Source organism: Ostrinia nubilalis, chromosome 15 (assembly GCF_963855985.1).
Source record: "Ostrinia nubilalis chromosome 15, ilOstNubi1.1, whole genome shotgun sequence".
NCBI classification, from domain to species: Eukaryota; Metazoa; Arthropoda; class Insecta; order Lepidoptera; family Crambidae; genus Ostrinia; species Ostrinia nubilalis.
In genome coordinates, this window is record NC_087102.1 from 8,349,586 (window position 1) to 8,372,508 (window position 22,923).

The following is a 22,923-nucleotide window of genomic DNA, read 5'->3' on the forward strand; positions in this document are numbered from 1 at the left end:
TATTTGTGTGCATGAACATTATAATAATGTTTGTTTCGGGGTGGGTGTTTTCTAACCATAATATTATGAATGTATTTATTTATGTTATGTTATTAAAATTTAAGTATGTTCATATCAAATATTACGTCGAAGGATATTTAATTTTATTATTTATTTATTCACTATTTGAAGATTACGGTTTAATCCAACTTACGGCTTGTTTTTACACTGTGGCGTCATCGCGTCGCGCGAGTGTCAGCGCGAGTGTCAGTGCGAGGTGTGCGGGGGCTGAGGTAAACGAATGCACGGCATCGAGGCGGTAAATCCTAGCCTTAACAGCTAGTATCAGATTTAACATTAGGTACCTACTTTTCTTTAATTTTTTTTTATTTATTAATTTGGATTTTCATAAACCAACTATCATCATCATTTCAGCCACAGGACGTCCACTGCTGAACATAGGCCTCCCCCTTAACCTATTTTCATTGTCTTTATACGACTTAGATGATCGGTAAGGGTGCGTGTTGCATATCAAATCAACGTAGAAATAGCATTAGGTGTCCTTTTCAAATATTAAATTACACTACATTTTTGTTTACAATTTGTTAAAACAATGTAATCCGTATTCTTTACCTAATCGAGAAACATGTAGATAAACACATAGTAATCCAACGTGTACGTTTTATTACCAACATTAACTGTTGCTTTACGATTCGGTGCAAATCTAAATTCGTTCGGCGTAGACCTCGCACCACATTCATAAAGTTTATGGGTCCCCGAATATATGTTTGTGGCAAGATAGTAATAAGGGTCCCTTATAAAAACAAACTGACCTAATTCAAATAACTTTGTAAGCATACAATTACAGAATTGCATCATTCATCATCAAGGAGATGAGTGTAAGATGTAATAATTTTAGTATGAAATCTACTTTAACCGTTATCAAAAAGTCATCAACTACAGTGAACAGTCATCATGATGATGAAGAAATTGTATACCTATCTTTAAAAACTTTCCTATCTCTAAAAATGGCTTTAGGTAACTCCTGATAGATATTTTTAATTCATTAATACTTATTTCGTCTATACCTCAAGGGTGCGATAGGCGTGATATTTTGAGGAATAAAACAAGATTATGTAAGTTTTAAGTGATCTTTTATATTTAAAGCTTTAGAATCTGCAAGAAATACAAAATGTGTTAGATTAGGTAGGTAGTACTCATAAAACACTCGTAAATGCCGTAATGGTGCAAGTAAATATCGAATACTCATCCATGTGCAACCTTGCTCAATTAATTTTATTCCCAATCTTTTTGGACGTCAAAGATATTGTATATGATTGTTTTATTTTCTTTCTATCTACTTACTTACTTAGACATTAAATTTTAAAAAAATCAATATCTTAAAGCAAAAACATTTAAGTGTCGGCATTTTACCAAAGCAATCAAGTGATATTAAAATTTTTAAATAAAAATTTAAGAGCACTTCATCTTGCTTTTCCGTATTTTTAGCTAAGACGAAATTGACGATGCAGTGGGGCTAATAACTTTCTGAAACTGCAGTAGAATAATAAGATATGTGACGAGCAAGCCGATGAGCTTGAAGGGCAGAGATATGTCGACTTGAAACATCCGCAGCAGGGAGAACGACAGGTCCCGCGCCTCGGTCAGCGCGAGGAGCGCGCGCGCAGCGCTGCAGCCCGATTTATCTGAAAAATAAACACTCATTGTCTTACATATTTCCTTACGTAGTGGCAATTTTAACTGAGAGGGATTGTAAAAAAATATATTTTAAGTATCTCTTAGCATACCTGTCTAAAATTAATACATTTTCATATGAACGATAAAAAACTTATCACAAAAACTATTATATGTATAATTTAACCAATGAGGCATATACTTCCAGACAAGTGAAAAAGCTTTATCTACATTTACCCAAGAGAATCACATTACATAAATTATGTCAGACCCTGCAAGTAAAGTGATAGTAGGGGAAAGACTATTTGCTTCCTTTGTTTTGAACCCGTTTATAGCACGGTGCCAAACATATAAATTATATGTTATTTAACATTCAGAAATAATTACTCGAATTAAAAATAGATTCTCAACAAATGTTTTTAGCCAATACAAATAGATGTTAGATAGCAAATTTGTTATTCCTTTGGCCTGAGCAGCCTTATCACCAGGTGAGATGCAGACCAAGAGTTTCCTCGTTGTGGATAAAAAAATGATTGTCGCTAAACAAAGTATTTCAGATCTTACCGAGCTTATTCTCATAGAGCCTAGAAGCCAGGAGCTCCCTCAAGCGCCTGACCTCCCCGTGGACTCTGTCTCCGAACATGCAGGGCGAGAACAGAGGAACCATCTCCATCGCCAAGAAGGACGTAAATTGTATGAGGCTCATTGCTTCTATCTGCAACAATAATTTGTTGTCTAAACCTCCTCTTCCTATCACTTGAAATACAAAAAGAGGACCTAATTATGATGGTTCGTTCGTTCGTTCGTTTCAGCCAAATGACGCCCACCGTTCGACAAAGGCCTCGCTCAAGGATTGACTTGAGCATAGTTCATGCTCTAAGTTAATTTTTTCATTGATCTTTTAGTAGGTATTAATGTATACAGGGTGTCCCAAAAAGTAGTGTCAAGCCGAAGCCCAAAGGTAGAGCATCACTAGGGCTATCCAAACCACCCCCATGTCCCCCATGTATGTTTCGCGATTTTTTAAAGTTTTCGAGTTATGATTGTTTTAAATTTCTGTGCTTAGGCACTTTTTTGGTCACTGTGGCGCGAATAGTCAAGCCTGATTTTTTATTATTATTAGATGAATAACACTTGTAAATTAACATGATTGTATCCATAACACGAATGTAAACTGAAAACGTCAATGTTGTAAAAAAAATCTAAAATCTATACTACAAATCTAAACTATCAAAAGTCGCGGTGATTCGGGTAGCTCTAGTGATGCTCTACCTCTGGGCTTCGGCTAGACACTACTTTTTGGGACACCCTGTATAAAGCCTATACAAATAAAATATTTTTAACTTTGATGATATTAATAAGTGGGTTATTATTGCAGAAAATGAAACGTTAAGACCAAGTTAAATATATCGGATTAAAGAACTTTTCAATTTTATTTTTCATAAATGGCAATGCCAGATTTTGTATGGAAGGTGGCGTCTTTTTTTTTTTGCGCGGCCATCGACCAAACTTTGTTTTTTGATTACAAAATAGTGTAATAAACCAAACTTACTATGAATGTACACCTCTAAACTCAGTCTGAACTGAGTTACGAGCATTAGAAGTTTGATGATTTTCATACTAGATTTGCTTTTTGCGCGCAAGTTTTGTAAGAAATTGCAACAAAATATTGCGCTATTTCTTTATTGCGCTGATTCTGCTGCATACTGATGTCTGGAGCCTTTAATGGATGATATTGTTTGTTTACACATACAATGTCACTATTTTGTTGCAATTTCTTACAAAACTTGCGCGCAAAAAGCAAATCTAGTATGAAAATCATCAAACTTCTAATGCTCGTAACTCAGTTCAGACTGAGTTTAGAGGTATACATGTCATAGTAAGTTTGGTTTATTATACTATTTTGTAACCAAAAAACAAGGTTTGGTCGATGGCCGCGCGAAAAAAAAAAGACGCCAATTTCCGGCATTGTCTTTTAAGTACAGGGTGGCCCAGAAGAAAGTTCACTTTTGAAAATTCAAGGAAACGAAAACTGTACGTTTTTATATAACTTTAACTATTGCAATTCAAAGGAAATTTAATGCAATTTATTTTTAAATTTACCTTTATTAAATTACATCGCCCAGGAGATTTCCTTGACGTTTACAACATTCGATCAACATACATCAAAATCTTGAAATGCGTTCGTTAGAATTACCTCGAAACCTATTTTCAATTTTTTGCCGAATGCTCAGCTTAAGTTGCTGCATGGTTGTTGGATTATAAAAGTATACTCTATTCTTAATGTAACACCACAAAAAAGAATTTTCTGGAGTGAGATCAGGGCTTCCTGGTGGCCAGGAGATGTCACCCCTGCCTGAAAAAATTTTTTTGTGGGAACATGTCTCTTACCATCTAAATGCTCTCATTTGAAGTGTGACACGTAGCCCCATCTTGATAAAACCAAGTGCTCCGATCATAGCCTTGCGAATCTTGCAGCTTTGATATCAAAAAGCTTTTCAGCCTACCAGTATAGCGCTCTCAAAAATTAATCATCCTTTCAATGCAACAAACCAATTAAACAGGGGTGAAATCTCACTGCCTCTAAGAAGCGCTAATCTCATTCCAGCAGACTTCTCTTTGTGGGGTTACCTTATGAGCAGAGTGTACTCTCATAATCCAAAAACTCTGCAGCAATCATTCATCCTGAATCCATTTCGAGGCAACTCTTAACGAAAGTTTTCCAAAATTTTTATGTATGTTGACCGAATGTTGTAAACGTCAAGGGAATCACATGTACAATAAAATTTATAAAAGAAAGTAAATTTAAAAAAAAATTGCACAAAATTTCCTTTAAATTGCAATAGTTAAAGTTCTACAAAAATTTACAGATTTCGTTTCCTTGAATTTTCAAAAGTGAATTTTCTTCTGGGCCATCCTGTATATAACTACTAGCTTATGCCCGCGGTTTCACCAGCGTGAAATTTAGTTTGTCACAGATCGTCATTAATTATAGCCTATATGTTATTCTGGGTTATAAACAATAATACTGTAAAGTTTCGTCAAAATCCGTTCAGTAGTTTTTGCGTGAAAGAGTAACAAACATCCAGACATCCAAATTTTCGCATTTATAATATTAGTAGGATAGCACCAACTGACTATTGATTTAGAAAAAGCTATAAATATGGCATGTAGAAAACTAGTAGTAAACTTCTGTCTTTATTTACCTCTTGACGACTAAGTAGCGTTGACATCGAGTAACAACACGACAGAATTGATATAAACGACGTTATTATAATAACCAGTAACTGAAACATGTAAATACATTAATACATTTATAATAACCAAAATGTAATAAAGTACGATGAGTCCCGAAAAACAAGGTACAAAAAAGCACTTCAATCACCTGCCATTTTACTGCATCGAGAAATAAGTCATACGCTTGTATCAAATGGTGGTAAAGGTCCATTATTTTCTTCATGTCAGTTAGTTTCGTGTTTTGACATTTGTATGACATAAGCTCATCGATATTCGGGCACTTAGCAGACTTTCCGTTAGACAGCGCTGACTCCACGAAATAATTGATGAGACGCAGCCGAGGCACTAGGAGGCTCAGGAGATGGCCGTAGTAGTACAACTCCAAACAATGAAGGAAATTACACGGCGTCATTTCAAAATAATGTTGTAAGCGAAGGATAATAACCAACCAGGTGCTTATCGTGATAAAAATCTTAAAACCGAGCATGACAATCAGATTCTTAATAGATTGGCCGGTCACTTTGGGCCTGCAGCCAGTTTCTTCGTCGAACTTGTTTAGCTTGTTATAATATCGCTCCATTCGTTTCCAAGTAATAAAGCTGAATGTTATATTAATCAAGTATTCAGCGAAACTCGCCCGAACCACGGTTTTAGTGTAGCCCCCATAGAGGTATGAGAAATAACTGATAACAGCTACCAATACTAAAGTATAAATGGCTGTTAAGGTTGTGAGGATGTATCTTCCTTCATTGAGTATGACGGGCAACCTGTTGAGGCCCACTAAGCTTGCGGCTACAATATAAAACTTGGATACATTGTCTCTGAACGGCGTTTGCTTTTGTTTGAAAAAAGTGTTGACCTTCACGCTTGGGGCCGTCATGACGAATGGATGGCTGCCACTGAAGTGACCGAAGCGCTGGGCGTTTCATTTCGTAATGGTCGAAATGTTAGTGATGTCCCGAACGAGCATATTAGATGTAAAAACATTCCTTTTCAAAACATTCAGATATTTTTGTGTAATTTGTTCAGAGTAGTTAATTGAAAAAAGTACATACCTACTTATGTTAAGCATTTTAACAGATCTAAATATTCAAGCTTTGATGGTGCCTTACATGTGTCTTATTTTTGTATCAGCTCTCCGACACAAGGTCTCAATAATTAAAGTATGTCTTTTTAACATTTACGATTAAACTATTTATTAAAACAAATTAAGTATCTTGCCGAAACATGGCGTTTTTAATATGTTTTGGTTAACACGTTGTACTTATTGTCGTTCACATACACATACACTGCATACCCAAAAAAGTGCACCATAAGTACCTACAAACAATAAAAAGGAATGTTAAAACTAGACGCGGCTTATCACTTCTAGGAATTAAACCCATAGCCTTACCCTACCGCCATACAATGGGCACACCGCCGCACCGCAGCACAACACCCCTTTTATACGGGTAAAAATGCGTTGAATCGCATACCTACCCTACGGGGACAGGGTCAGAAAGACGAGGCATACCCACTAAAAAGGCAGGAAACTGTGGGGTTCCGGACAAAGCCTTCTCTACCACAGCCCCTCCCGGCCCTACAAGCCCCCCAGGACGGGGGGCGACAGGAGCAGCTGGGAGCACACAGCAGCACACTTTGAGCTTATGGCCCTCTTCACCGCAGCGGAAACAGAGTCCACTGCGGTTAATGCCAGCGGTGCACTTGAAGGCCGTGTGGCCAGTGCCCTAACAGGCGACACACCTTAATGGTCTCGGCTTCAAGAGTGTTACATGACAGGACGAAGAGTTTAGTGGCCGACTGACTTGGCTTGAACCGGAGACCGACCACACACCCGTCCCTCAACCCTTCACCGCTGGTCTCGCGCTCCACACACGTGTGTCGGTCACTGTCGGTTTATTTTTTTAGTACCGAGAGCGAAGTTGCCGTGTGTGTTCTCTCAGAATACAGCACATTTTTTTTTGGCCAGCACTTTTTGATTATGCACCAAAAATATATGAAACGTGGATGACTTTGATCTCAAATACTACGACGCACAGTGGTGCTACAGCTTTGGTGTCATAGTAACAAATGCTAAGGCGGACGTATTCTGTCAGAATACAGCACAATTTTTTTATTGGCCGTCACTTTTGATTTTGGACAAAAAATGTATGAATCGTCGATGATTTTTAGATCTCAAATACTCGATGCATAGTGGTGCTACAGCTTTGGTGCCGTAGTAACAAATGCTAAGGCGGACGTATTCTGTCAGGATACAGCACTTTTTTTTATTGGCCGACACTTTTGATTTTGAACAAAAAATGTATGAATCGTCGATTACAGGTCGCAAATACTCGACGCACAGTGGTGCTACAGCTTTGAAGCCATAGTAAGAAATGCTAAGGCAGACGTATTCTGTCAGAACACAGCACTTTTTTTTGTTGGCCGGCACTTTTGATTTTGGACCAAAAATATATGAAACGTGGATGATGTCCTTTATCAATTTGCAACGTCTCGTTGTAAATTTATAACTAACGGATAGGTATATCATCACTAGCTTAAGGCGATTACATGGCCGAACGACCTTGAGCATTAGAGCGAGACAACGCGCCTCCCGCCGAGCGCCCGCGCTTCTGCCCGATACCAAAGTGCGCTCAGAATACAGATGCGAAGCGCTGCCAATTCTATCATAACTGCCTACGGGAATGTTAACTCGATTTTAATTTACGCAGATCGAAAAAAATTGCGATGCTTATTTTGTGTTTCAAAACAGAATTTAAAAAAAGAAAATAAATCATTATACAGAATAATAATAATTATCGTCAGCATATTTTCAAACTGAAACAAAATTGAAATAAATGATTATATTTCAATTAGACATCATTATACTTTAATTAGTATCATAACTATGAAAAATAAACAGTTATTTCCTCCTGTAAAGTTTGCAAAAAGGGACATACCTAAGCAGTTTGAAAGTTAGGCTGACGATATTCGTGTGTCTAAGTGAGCTTCTAAACAGTTTTTAAGTGTGTGTACGAGTACCTACCTAAATGTAAATGTCTGTCTGTGCAGGTATTCAAAATATTGGTCAAATATCGGTCAACATTGAATAAAATATTTTTGATCATCGAATACAATTTAAGACTTTACTTTCTCCGTTATTATTTTTTGGTAAAATCGAGAGAAAAATAAGATTTTAGATTTTTGCGTTCCATTTCAACTGAAATAGATAAACACGGATTGAATTTTTGTCGAAATCCAATATCTAATTACTACAAGTGTTATTTAGTTATTATCGTTGGAAAGAAGAGATAATTAGATGTTTTTAATGATCTTAAAAACAATCTACTTACACACATTTCATTTTTTTAATCAATTTCAAGTTAAGTTTTTTATCGTGTTTTATACTTTTGTTAAACTTTGGCTGCTCGTAATTAGCTATCCAATCATTATCTGGATATTAAATGTTTTTTATTAGAGTAAAGACATAGTATTGGATCTTCATACCAAATTAAAAAAATCGGTTGAAAACGCGACATAAAAAGAAGCAGTTTTAGGTCAAATTTCGGTTTTTTTTTTTTTTATAAAAATATCAATTAAAAAAGTAGCTCATTTAGGGTCAAATGGGCGATTCAAAATGACCTTACATACGAAGTTTGTCTAACGTTCTACCAAACACCTGTAGGTATAATTAATTTTATATATTATTATCAGGGATCGAAATAGGTGGTACCTATCAATTTACCTAACCTTATTCGCGACGAGATGATTGAGCTGGATGAATCGAAAATTCCCTGGGAAAAATTCCGATTTTTTGTGGAGACCAATGAGATAAAAAAAAACTCATACCAACCAAAACCAATATACCAAACGGGGTACCCTGTAGATTAATTACCAATCGAAACGCAAAATGCACAAAAGTGATGTTACAGTTTCCAAGAAATTAATAAAATACGGTTTTGTTAATTACAGAATTTAAATAATCCTTTGTAGGTGTTTTTTGTTGTCTTGTGATTTCCTATACAAAAGTGCGTTGTTTTATTATTATTACCTACTAATACTTAATAAAAAAATACCTATGTATATCTCGAAGTATATAATAAATCTAGAAAAAATAGATAATCAGCATCTTGTATACCTATGTATTTAAATTATCTTAAACATTTTATAATACCTATACATATTTAAAATGACGTAGTAAGTACTTACATCACTTTCATTCAGCCGCCGAACTACTATGAGTACCGAGTGTACCATCTGCGCTATAAATTCTTTATAGATAAACAAAGAAGCGGAGCGTGCCGATGTGCGACACAGCCTCCCCGTGCGAACGCTAATGAAAGACTGAGCTCCCGCATTCGCGCGGCCCGCGTGTGGAAATTACAGGGTATTTTGAATGTATGACACGTAATACATTATTTTTGAAAAAAAATGATCAACAATTTTTAGATAATTAAATTTTCTATCATTTGGTGAAAGAATAATTAAAATCGCTTCAGCCGTTTAGGAGTAGTAGGAAATTTCTTTGGTGAAATTAGAAGAAAGTTAAGAATTTTTTCTGTCAAAACTAATAGTCGTAACAAAAAAAACGAACAACAATTTTTTAGTTTAAGATATTATACATCTCACACATTTTTTTTTTTCTTGTTTGGATCATCCATTTAGGAGGAGTAGGGATTCAAAGAGAGGTCTATTTTGCAGTTTTGCCTAACCTATCGCCTTAAAGAAACTATTCCACGCAGACTAAGTCACGGGCAGAAGCTAGTTAACTATATAAACTAGTTAATTATATATAAACTACTTAATTTGTAGAATAATGCTCAATGGTGGTTCATCCCTACTAAAATAAATAAATGGGACAACAGTTGTAGGCCACAAAACTAATTTATTAGGAAGGTAGATGAGTGCCCATCCAGCCACTCTTTCAGAATATTACACGTCAAGTATGTCGTTAAAGTAATTGATGAACTATAAATAATAAATAAATAATAAATAAATCTTAGGACAATTTCACACAGCGCCAGCTAGCCCCAAAGTAAGCAACTTAATGCTTGTGTTATGGGTGCTAGCTTAACGGATATACTACTTATATACTTTTTTTTTAAATACATAAATATTATACATAGTCACACCCAGACCCGTCACAGAAATTAAAATTCATCATTTCAATTTCTGCCCGGCCGGGAATCGAACCCGGGACCTCTCGGCATAGTAGTCCGTTCTGAACCACTACACCAAACGGCCGACTAATAGTTTAATAGTACAGACAACAGCATATAAAACTTAATACTGTAGATCGTGTGTATGTATAGTATATATACAGGGTGACTGGAACTGAACCCGCCATAGCTAATAGGCGTATAGAGGAGGTCATTTGCTAATTATTGAACCTTACTTTCTGTGGCTAAAGTTTTATAGTTTAGGAGATATGTCAATTTTTACACTTTTTTCAGATGTTTCCGAAATTTGACCTAAAAACTGCTTCAATTTTTTTTCTCGCGTGATTTCAACAGTTTTTTTTTATTTGATATTAATATCGAATATGTCTTTATTTAAATAAAATAAATTTCTGATCCAGATAATGATTGAATAACTAGTTACGAGCCGCCAAAGTTCAACAAAAGTACAAACCACGATAAAAAATTCTACTTCAAATTCGATTGAAACAAAAATTAATGGTGATAATGGATTGCCAATAATCTTAAAAATATCTCCAGCTTTTCTTCTTTCCAATGATATATCACACGTTGTAATTGGATATTGAAATTTATCAAAAATTCAAAGTTTATGGAAGAAAATGGAGTAATAATACAAAAATTATCCATACAAAGTTGATTTTTATTTTTTTTAATTCTTTTTTCTTTATAATGTGATTATTATTTTTAAATTCATTTTAAAAAAAAACACGAAAATAGTTATGAAAAGGAGTATAGCAGAAAATATGAGTTGTTTGAAGAAACTTTGTATGGATAATTTTCGTAAATTACTCCATTTTCTTCCATAAACTTTGAATTTTTAATAAATTTCAATATCTAATTACTACGTGTGATATGTCATTGGAAAGAAGAGAAGGTAGAGATATTTTTAAGATCATTGGCAATCCATTATCACCATTAGTTTTTTCTTAAATCGAAATCGAATTTGAATTTTTTATCGTGGTTTGTACTTTTGTTGAACTTTGGCGGCTCGTAACTAGTTATTGAATCATTATCTAGATCTGAAATTTATTTTATTTGACTAAAGGTTTATTCGATATTAGTATTAAATAAAAAAATCGGTTAAAATCATGCGAGAAAAAAAATTAAGCAGTTTTTAGGTCAAATTTCGGGAAAATCTGAAACAAGTATAAAAATTGTCATATCTCCTAAACTATAAAACTTTAGTCATAGAAAGTAAGGTTCAATAATTAGCAAATGACCTCCTCTATACGCGTATTGGCTATGGCGGGTTCAGTTCCAGTCACCCTGTATACAGGGTGTTAGGTAAATGGGTATATGAGCCGACACCAGTCCATGTTAACATGGTCATATAAATGGTATGGTGAAGTCAGAAAATTGATATCTTCATTTTAATTATTTTAATTTTCATACAAATCGGATTTTATTAAATTTATTTTGTATGAAAATTAAAAAAATTAAAATGATGAATTAGAATGATGATATCAAATTTCTGACTTCACCATACCATTTATATGACCATGTTAACATAGGCTAGTGTCGGCTCATATACCCATTTACCTAACACCCTATATACACCGTGTTACTTTGCATTCTTGCCATATTCACAGAGATAAAAGTAGGTAACAGTACCTATTATTTAAGATAAACAAGAGACTCCCATAAAGAAAGTACACTAAGATTTTAGTAAATTTGGTTTTTCAGTACAAATTGGAATAAACCAATTTTGTCTCGCACGTTCTACAGGTGCAAGTGGAATAAACCTAGTGGGCGCGGCCTAGTTCTTGATTTTATGGCTTTGGGTACCAGCCTTTTTATCCAGTCATAATAACTATTTTAAAATACTCTTCAGTTGATTTCAGATTTTCCTTTCTACTTTACGGGCTTAGGACCGTCAAAAATACGTAATAATTATTAGGGTTTCAATTAATTTACAGCATTGTACCCTATTTTTACAAATTAATAAATTAAGTATGAAATGAAATCACCTTATTCACGATTAATTATTTATTCATAAGTTCCTACTTACAAAGTATAGGTACGTACTGCGAAGCAAGTGTTCAAAGTGTCCTCCGTTCTGATGAAGGCACAGTCTAGCACGGCGAACCGTAAGTTTTTCGCTTTAGTTTTCGCAAAACATAAACGTTTTGTATCACAGTTTCACTGTGGTTTCACTCAAACAATCCTTTCATAATCTTTAAAGTTCGCGTCGCGGAAGGTGCGGTTTATTTGATGTTGAGTGTATTATATTGAGTTGAAATGTCGCGTGACGTCACTTTTGAGTAAAAATTCTACTCAAGCGTGCCGTATCGCGCCATTTCAACTCGATGTAGCACTGTTATTATTTAATTATGAAAGAAAATAAAAAATATGAGTAATATTTTCTAATTATCTGTCTGAATTGAAATTTTGTCATCTAGCCTATTAGACATGCCTCCGACTGCATTTGTGAACACAAAGGCTTGTTTTTATCTTTTTAGTTCATTTTTTCGCAGTTGGGATTTTTGTTTATTCAATAATTTTACTTAGTACCTACATTAATATAAAATAAGGAATATTATTGATTGTTTGATTTTTGTCATTAATATTTTTATTATGAAACTAGCGGCCGCCCGCGACTTCGTACGCGTGGATCCCGTTTTACCCCCTTCATCTATCTTACGCGGTTTAGATTTTTTCATACAAATGTTTTTTCCCGCTAACTCCCGTTCGCGTGGAAATTTTGCAATATCCTGTTGTAACTAAGCTTTAAGTTTACTAAGGTACCTGCATGCCAAATTTCAAGCGTCTAACTAAAGCGGTTTAGATTTTTCATACGGTTTAAAAAACGGTTTAAGAACTTTATTTCTCATAAGAATTAACAATAATTCACTTCCTGAGAAACATTTCAATTTAAATTATTTAAACATAATGAGTGTACAACTAATTACAAACAAAATCAAACTATCAACATTTAAACAAAAATAAAAATAATGTGACGGTACACAACAAAAAACTTCGAGCCAAAGCATAACGAGTCGCCACACGCCAGTCAACCACGGATGTAATGCGCACTGAGCGAACTTTGTAAATTGGATGCGGCATATTAAATGGATTGTAAAAAATAATATGGTTGTATGCAATAAATGTAATTTTAATTGTGTATAGAGAATTTGACGTATTTGTATTAGATTAATTAATAAAATTTAATTGTTATAGATGTTTAATTTATTGTTAATAGTATATAATTAAAAATACAGATGTCTAATTTATTGTTATCTCATTTAGTACGTATATTTTTAATAATTTTTTAAAGGAAAACAATGATTTGGCGTCTTTCACTTTATTAGGTAATTTTCACACCCTCCAATTCTATATTTTTAGTACCGTAATTGGTTCTAGGAGGACGTGCAATTATATTATTAGCATTTCTTAATTTTATTTTTTGTATACGGGATTTTTTGTGGAATGATAAGGTTGAGTGAATGTGGTTATTTAGAATTTTGTAAATTAATATGCATGTATAATAGGTATAAGTTTGTTTAATATTCATAATCCTGGTTTCTTCGTAGATTTTTTGGGAGGACGTATGGAAGTCGTAGTGGAAAAGAGATTTAATTAATTTATTTTGAGCTATTTGTAAAATTTGTATATTTGTTTTGGCAGCTGTGCCCCAGATTTCAATTAAGTAGTCTAAGTGCGGCTTTATTAGGGAGTTATAAATGACATATTTTATTTTACGTGGAAGACACTTGGAAATACTACGAATAGTACCGGTTAAAGCTGTGAGTTTAGTTTTGACTTTCTGAATATGTATTTTCCAGTTCAGTTGGCGGTCAAGAAAAAGTCCTAAGTACTTCTCATGAGATTTTTCGTTAAGGAGTTCGTTGTTTATTTTAAGTTGTACGACACTATCGAATTTTTTGTTTTTTGCTGCAAAAATTATGAAATTAGTTTTCGATGAGTTAATGGTAAGCGAATTTGATAGAAACCAGTTGTTGAGCAGATCCAAATCGCTCTGTGCTTTCATTGTCATTGCATTGATTGAGTGGCCAGAATAAAATAAGCTTGTGTCATCTGCATAGAGAGTAATATCAGGCCTCCGTCACTCGCCTATGGCGGCCGAGATAATTACCTACAGCGCGCGACAACTTCAAGTTGCAAATCAGTCAGGGCCGCCACGCGCCTGTGAGCACACGCGTATTTCTATACACGCTCGGTCGATCATCGTCGCAATCAAGGTTTATTGTTCCAACGTGCTGTTATTCTTCTTTAATGGAAAATCGTAATATTTAGGAATAATAATTAACTGTAGTGATTTAAATAATAAAAAAAATCTGCACTTTTTAAATAATAAATTATTTTGAAATACTAATGACAAAAAACTGCAGCAAAAAAATTATTTTAGCTAATAAAAACATTAACTTTACTTCACCGTATCTATTTTCCGACACTACACCTTTTAAAACTGTTTGTCCAATTTCGAATTATCGCAACACTGAAGTTTATTAATAGGTCATCTCTAAAGTAGATGGTACGATTATACAAACACCACTAGATTAAAGTTTACCAATCGTAAATACAATAAATGCTTCTTAAAATTAAGTTTTTATTTATTTTACTTTGCTTCTACAACCCTGACGCTTGAGCTGTGAGGTAGATCAATTTTGAACACAAAAAAATTGCGCTCTTGTGAGCGTAATAGCAAGGTGCGATATCGAATGCACCAAGTGCGTTGGATATTTTGCATTATTATTATTACCGTTAAAATGTCGGCATCTGATCCTACACAAAGGAGTGCAATTTCTGTTGCTACTATTATGTATTCTGTGGTAATATCAGCAGAAAGGCCTATACAGGGTGTTAGGTAAATGGGTATATGAGCCGACACTAGCCCATGTTAACATGGCCATATAAATGGTATGGTGAAGTCAGAAATTTGATATCTTCATTTTAATTATTTTAATTTTCATACAAATCGGATTTTATATTATTTATTTTATTTTGTATGAAAATTTAAAAAAATAAAATTATGATATCAAATTTCTGACTTCACCATACCATTTATATGCCCATGTTAACATGGGCTAGTGTCGGCTCATATACCCATTTACCTAACACCCTGTATATTGAATATCGTTAATGTATATTAAAAACAAAAGTGGCCCCAAGATAGAGCCCTGAGGTACACCGTAGGTGACTGGGCGAGCCAATCTTTGACACTGGTCGATAACAACGATTTGGTTGCGGTGTTGTAAGTAAGATTTTAAGATGGCAAAAGCAGAATCAGTGAAACCAATGTTGGACAGTTTTTCAAGAAGTATTTTATGACTAATGGTATCGAAAGCCTTTTTGAGATCGATGAAGATCCCCATTACCAGTTGCTTTTCGTCGATCTTATTTTTCATCTTGGTCACAAGGTCTACCGTTGCTGAGAGCGTGTTGGATCTTGGTCTGAAGCCATATTGTTTTTTGTACAGAAAGCTATTTTTTCTAAGATATTTTTCAATTCGCGAGTAGAGAACCTTTTCAAATATTTTTGATATAATTGGCAAAATCGAAATTGGGCGATAATTACATGGGTCTGTCCTATCACCAGCCTTAAAGATTGGTTTTACTTTTGCAATCTTTAGTGAGTCAGGGAAGATCCCTCGGTCCATGCAGTCATTTATATCTACAGTTCGTAAGTGGATTGACAATGAGCCGTTTAATACATTTGACCGATTTGGCGCTAATGCCGTCCATACCACAACTTGTGTTGGGGTCTAGTCCATCAATGATTTTAGCAATTTCATCCGTGGTTGCCGGTTCGAATTTAGAAAGATTGTTGGATAGAGGTGATTTGGAAGCTAACGTACTTTGACTCGACAAGTATAAATTTGGAATTTTACTGGCTAAAATTTCACCTATACTTGAAAAATAATCATTAAAACATTCGGAAATTTCTTTGACATCTGAAGTTGTTCTTGAATCCGTGGTGAGTTTGTCTGGTCCAGCAGAATCAGTTATTTTATTACTAGCTAGTCTGTTAATACCTTGCCACATTAATCTGGGATTCTTCATAAAATATGTTTTTGAAAGTAGTTGAAGTAGTATGTTTTTTTAGTTTTTTGAATTTTCATGTGTACCTTGGATCTTAAAATTTTGGCTTTCTCTTCTAATGATTTGTCAGAGATGTTTTGTTTGTAGCTATGCCACAATTCGTTTCGCTTATTTATATCCTCTATGATTTCTTTGTTTATCCAATCCTGGCGTGGTGGGTTCAGTATTTTTGTTTTATTTATTTTGCTCTTGAGTACGCTGTTTAAGATTTCTTGTTCGAGTACATTGTAATCCCGGAGAGATCCCTCTTCATCATGGCTTCTTATAGAATCTTCTAAATGTTCGTACAATCGTTTGTAATTTATTGCAGAGTAATTCACTTTTGCAAGGCGTGTAGGTTGGTAATTTTCGATCTCAACAAATATCTGCTTGTGGTCAGACATGGCTGGATCGATGATACAGATGTTGAAGTTGTTCGCTTTTAAACTTGTACACACATGATCAATAATAGATTTCGCGGATTCGGTCATACGAGTACAGTGCTTTCGATTGATTCTATTCAGAATTCTATAGCCAGCTTCTTTGATTGTATCTTTGTACTTACGTGTGTCTCTATCTGGTGTCAGCAGGTCAAAGTTGAAATCGCCGAAAATCACACCTCTCTTTCTTCTATGCAGATGCATCGAGTAGGTTTCAAGAAAGCTATCTACTTTCCGTCTGTTAGGGTTATATATAGCCCCAATGTCCAAACTTTGTCTAGCCAGGTGTATCCAGAGAAAGTGGATGTCATCATCTATGCAGTGTTCTTCAATCAGGCTGTGATGGAGGTTGTTGTGTACGAAGATTGAGACTCCTCCTCCTTTCCGATGTTTTCTGTGACTATAATAGTGGGTGTAGTTTGGAATTTGGAGTAATTTGACGTCGCTATCGCTTTTTATCCAAGTTTCTGTTACCACCACTATATGTGGCTTTAAAGAGACAGCAATACAATTTAATTCATCGAGTTTGCCATGTTTGACAAGACTACGGGCGTTCATATAGAAGCATAATTTGAGAGATTTTTTGCAGATTATAATATTATTATAGCTACTAGTGGTTTTGTGTGTTACTCTTCCCGCTGAGATGTTTAGTTTTTTGAGATCTTCTGTGTACTGGTTTTTGTTTTCTCGTCCATTGATTTGATAATTTTGGGCACGCCTTTTATAAATTTGATCGTTAGGTTTAACTCTCCGCTAGCAGAACGTTTTGCAAGTTCTTCTTTCAGATTCTGCATGTGTTGTTTCTGTTTGGGTGTTTGGTCAGAGAATATTTTGACATTGCTTTCTTTAATAGAATTTTTGTTACGCAGCACATTCTTGGCCGTATCTTCTGAGGCGAAACATACTTTAATAGGGCGACTGTGACCAGGTTTGAATTTTCCAAGGCGGATGATTTTCAGTGGTTCAGGGCATTCACTATTTATATTTTTTAGTATTTTTACGACCTCATCTTTGTTGTAAGCGAGCCGATCCGTGGTCCCATCTGGCTCAGGTATTCCCGCAATCACCACAATTCAGTCTCACAGTTTTGCCATTTACTCTTACTACAAACACACCCCGCGTACACTCACTCACTTAGTTATGAAGTACACAATCACAATAACCACACTACTCCTCAGCACCACACAGTTTTTGATGGCGTTCAACTCAACACGTATCTTAAACATAACTCTAATATATTTTACTTACTACTATGGATACCCTTGAGCTCTTGACTGAAATTGATCAATCTCTAAATGTTGAATGCCACTTAATTCCTATTATTGAAAATTGTGGTAAAATTTTAAGTAAACATTCTGTTAAAATTTTACACGCGAACATACGGAGTATGCAACGTAATTTTGAGAGTTTTTTAGTTGTTCTTCAGAGGTTGAACACTCCATTTGACGTCATAGTCTTCAGTGAATGCTGGTTGAATGACTCGTCCATATTAAAACAGATTGAGGGGTATAAGTGCTACAGTTCCACTAAGTTTATCAACAAATCGGGAGGTGTAATTATCTATGTAAATAACAAATGGTCTGGTAATGTTACAGAACCTGAAATTGAAGACGCGAACAGCCTCATGCTAGATATTCCGAATGCTTTTACTCTTATTGCCCTATATAGATCACCTTCTTTCACGAACCCAGATAGCTTCATCTATTCTTTGGGGAGGACCCTCTCATCAATCAATCGCAACCCTTGTGTAATAGTCGTCGGAGACACGAACATAAACATCTTAACAGACGATGTCAACTCATCAGCCTACCTAAATTCACTGGCCGAGCACAATCTGATATCAAGCATAAACACCCCTACTCACTGCCAGTCTTGTATTGATCACCTTTTTGTCCCATCAACAACCAAAGCAGAAGCTGTTGTCTGTCCCGTAGACCTTACGGATCATAGTCTGATCATGGCAGGTATCTCACCGGACTTACCCAGACCGCCTCCCTTTAAAAGAAAAATGCTTAAAATTGATTTTGATGGTCTTGCACAAGCTGCAGAGCAAATCGACTGGCCTGCTATAGTTAATTGCTCCTCACTTGACGAAGTGGTTTCCAGGTTCTCGTCTACACTATCAGATTTAGTATCCGGTAACTCCCGTGTGGTCCAAATCAGCCATAGTAAATTCAACATCAAACCATGGATGACGCCGGGTCTAATTCGGTGTTCCATGCATAAAGACAGGCTACATGCTAAAGTAAGAAAATACCCTAATGACCAAATCAAAAAAACTATCTACTCGAGGTATAGAAATTTTTACATCGGTCTGCTTCGTAAATTGATGGCGGAATATGAGAGCGCAGAACTTAACAAAAATAGGAACATCCCCAAAAAACTTTGGCAATGTGTAAATCGGATATCCCATAGATCTCTAAAAAACAAAGGTGACTCCCCTCAGGGCCTCTCTCAATGAGTGTAATATGTACTTCACGTCAGTTGGCCAAGATCTTGCAAATTCCATCCTGCAAAGACTTCACAAAACTCATGAAACGCTAACCGCAGAGGCAAATATACATAACCCACCTTCACCATTGAGCTCCTTTTTTATATCACCCATAGATGCACAAGAAATATTAGATCTCATAAAAATGCTTAAACCAGATAGTACTCCGGGACTCGACAATATAAATTACAAAATTATCAAAGCAACTGCACATGTAATAGCTGAGCCACTGGCTGTTGTTTTTAACAGGAGTATTGAAGAGGGTACTTTCCCGAAAGTCTGGAAAATTGCAGCCGTAGTTCCTATATACAAGGATGGACTTAAAGATAGCCCTGGTAACTACCGTCCTATATCGCTGCTCGGAAGTATCTCTAAGCTGCTCGAAAAATTAATAAATAAACGTCTTGTTTCTTTCATTGAGACTAATGACATGCTCTCGAGTCGGCAGTTTGGTTTTCGCCAGGGTAAATCCACAGAGGATGCTGTTACTCTCTTAACAAATATTGTTTCCTCTCACCTTGATTCTGGGCAGAGTTGCATCGGTGTCTTCCTCGATTTGTCAAAAGCTTTTGACTCGGTTTCCATTCCCATCCTTCTTAAGAAACTTGAGTCTTACGGAATTCGTGGTAACGCTCTAAAATGGTTCACCAGTTACTTGACGGACCGTCAGCAATGCATGAAGATTGGCGAACATACTAGTGAGTTGAAAGCGATAACTTTTGGTGTTCCGCAAGGGAGCATTCTTGGCCCCACCCTTTTTCTTCTTTATATGAATGATATTACCTCTCTCCAACTGAAAAATGCTGACATCTTGTGCTACGCTGATGACACAGCACTTATCTTTTATGACAAGTCTTGGCAAAAGGCCCACATGAGAGCCGAGGATGGTATGATGGTGGTGGCGGACTGGCTTAACTCTAACCTGCTTTCTCTCAATACTAAAAAAACAAAGTTTCTCCGCTTTCATAAAACTGCTGCATCGGCACCCTTGGAAGGGCAATCTTTGAAACTTCACTCAATCTGCTGCCCATCTCTTTCTCACAGTGGCACATGCAAATGCGAACAAATCGAACAATCGGAGACTATCAGGTATCTGGAGGTGATATTGGATGATAAACTTACGTTCAGAGATCACATCGGTGCTATGTCAAGGAGAGTTAGGAAACTAATCTACGTAATGAGAAATCTTCGGGACTCAATTGATGGTACAACCCTGAAATCTGTATACATGGCTTTGGGTCAGTCTGTCTTGGGTTACTGTATTCGAGCCTGGGGTGGAGCGGCATCTACTACTCTTATATCTCTCGAAAGAGCCCAAAGAGCAGTTTTAAAAGTGGCGCTAAGGAAACCTATCCGATACTCGACAGTAGCCTTATACAGGGATGCCGAGGTTCTCAGCGTCAGAAGACTCTTTTACTTAAGGGTTGCTGTGTCCATGCACAAATCTGTTCTGAACTCTGATTGTTACGGCGAATTGCTCGAAAAGCGTATTTTTAGAGTTCCCTGTCCCGCTGTAAAAACTTCATTTGCTCGGCGTTTTGGTAACTTCCTCTTCCCACACATCTACAATAAACTTGTCAGGTTGTGTGATTATAAATACTGCACGGTCAGAGAAGCAAAGGTTCTCGTCTCACGGACCCTGATGAACTGGACATATGATGAGTCTGAAGAATTTATTAGAATAAATAATTGAAGAAGAAAATACCCCCCCCCCCCCCCACACACACACACACACACACTAATACACAACACATCTACACTTTTACACTCAACAGCACACACCCTACATCCATCCCTGGTGCCTTTTCGTCTTCTGTGTACTTTTTTCATATTTTCGATTTATTGGTTCCTTAAATAACGCTTCAGCTTAGCCGTACTTAATTCTACCTGTTAATCGTTATTCTCTCCTCCACAGGACAGGCAATGCCTAGTGTGGAGGTCTGTCTTTTAGTTATTGTATTGTTTGATTCATTCGGCAATAAATATATTTTCATTTTCATTTTCATTTCATTTTCATTTTCATTTTCATTTTCAAAAGGATTTTCCCGCTAATTCCTGTTCCCGTGGGAATTCCTAAGTATACTATAACCTGCCCAGGAGTATGAAGAATAATTGTACCAAGTTTCGTTAAAATCGGACGAGTAGTTTTTGTTTCTATAAGGAACATACAGACAGACAGACAAAAATTTTACTGATTGCATTTCTGGCATCAGTATCGATCACTAATCACCCCCTGATAGTTATTTTGAAAATATACACTCAACATCAAATAAACCGCACCTTCCGCGACGCGAACTTTAAAGATTTTCTTCTGACACAATTATGGTACCCCAACAATATTGGTGTTATTTGAAAGACCAATAAATATCCTTAAAGAAAAATACATTTCATTTCTAAATAAATTATTAACATATACCATAAATGTGACTTGAAAATAGACCTCACTTTGGGCTCACCTCTGGGATCAATTAGACCAATTTTTATGGTTATAAAACCAAATAAAGATCTCACGTGTCCTCTTTAACAGATGGATAGCGATTAATCCCAACTTAACAGTTTTATAGTCATAAAAAATGGCTATAGCGTAACTACCTATTTTTTGAAGAAGTGACTCTGGATCCTTGTTAAGACACATTTTTGGGGTAAAAACCTTTCCTTTAATGAAATGAAGTTTAGAACTAGGCTTTCAAATGGTACCAATGTTGGTGGGAAGTGGGGATGCATACGTTTGATAAGTGCTTGTCGCGGGAGGTGCGATTTATTTGATGCCGAGTGTATTTCATGTACAGAATTGACCTCTCTACAGATTTATTTATAAGTATATATGTTACTGTAAAAGCTCGAACTACGGTTAATCTTAAGATTTAAGTGTAAGTCTTACGGTCTTATTCATAATAAAATGCTAATATAGGTTTAAAACCTACATTAGCTAAAACGTTTGATAGGCTTAAAACACTCTTATAAACCTCTGATAAAAAACGTTATTCATAATCGTTTATAAACCTTTGATAGCTAAAACAGAGTTTAATATTTTCTTTCCACAGACTATACAAAAAGAATGAACGAAAACAGCTTTTTTGGTGATTTAACTTGATGGACCATGTAAAATCATAGACAAATCGCAGAAAAAAAAAACAAAAAATTGGCAGCTGTGACGTTTTACTTACTGACATTGACATTTGGCACGAAAATTTAATAAAGTTTTCGGTTTTTTCGATCAACTCCCAAGTTTTATCAAACTTTTATAAAACTTGGGATTGTATGTTCTGGATTCTGTACCTCTTACCCTGTACTCTGCAATAAGCTCTTACGACGACCCGGCTAGTTACATCGGATACTAATTATGTCCATGACGAAGGAGAACAGACCGCCTAAAAGGCAACGATCAGAAAACTGGTTGGAGGAAGATAAGGTAGTACTTATTTTTAGCCTGATAAAGTGCCTACTAATTTTTGTAGCATGGTTTTATTTATGTTTGACGCCTAGTGTTTGCTTTTCAGTATTTGCTGAAAGAGTTGGTGAAAGAAAGAGTAAATGCAATCGAAAATAAAAATACAGACACTAACACGAATAAACGGAAGGTTGCGGCTTGGGCTGATTTACAAACAACGTTGGTACATCTTTTGATTTCTGCCTTCAATATAAAATTTTGCCTTTACCTGTAATTCAAAATCCTGTCATTTCTTTTTCAGGTTTAATTCAATGTGCGCTGGTATGAACCGCTCCATTACCCAGTTAAAATCGCAATGGAGCCTCATAAAAATCAGTGCGAAGAAAGACAAGACCATTGCTAGGCAGGCTCAAATTAAAACTGGCGGTGGTCCACCATTATCAGTGCCTGACGATAGGGCTGATGATATAGCAT

General features: G+C 35.7%; 2 protein-coding genes across 2 annotated transcripts in view; one reads left to right on the plus strand and one right to left on the minus strand.

The window, feature by feature from the left end:
• Window positions 1–22,923, plus strand: part of LOC135078877 (putative nuclease HARBI1) — a 56,824-nt gene that overhangs the window by 28,812 nt on the left and 5,089 nt on the right. The gene's annotated exons all lie outside the window — the stretch shown is intronic.
• On the minus strand, window positions 1,420–9,109 carry LOC135078881 (uncharacterized). The gene is made up of 3 exons (XM_063973455.1): window positions 9,100–9,109; window positions 2,239–2,389; window positions 1,420–1,685 (listed from the first exon to the last, which is right to left on the minus strand). The coding sequence occupies exons 2-3, from the start codon at window positions 2,378–2,380 to the stop codon at window positions 1,489–1,491; spliced, it is 339 nt and encodes a 112-aa protein (XP_063829525.1). The 5' UTR covers window positions 2,381–2,389; window positions 9,100–9,109; the 3' UTR covers window positions 1,420–1,488.

Bases quoted from the DNA above. Each gene is read 5' to 3' on its own strand.
- LOC135078881 (XM_063973455.1), bottom strand. From the start codon at position 2,380: ATGAGCCTCATACAATTTACGTCCTTCTTGGCGATGGAGATGGTTCCT. The intron at 1,686-2,238 runs GTAAGATCTGAA...TTTATTTTTCAG, and splicing joins GCTCTATGAGAATAAGCTCG to ATAAATCGGGCTGCAGCGCT.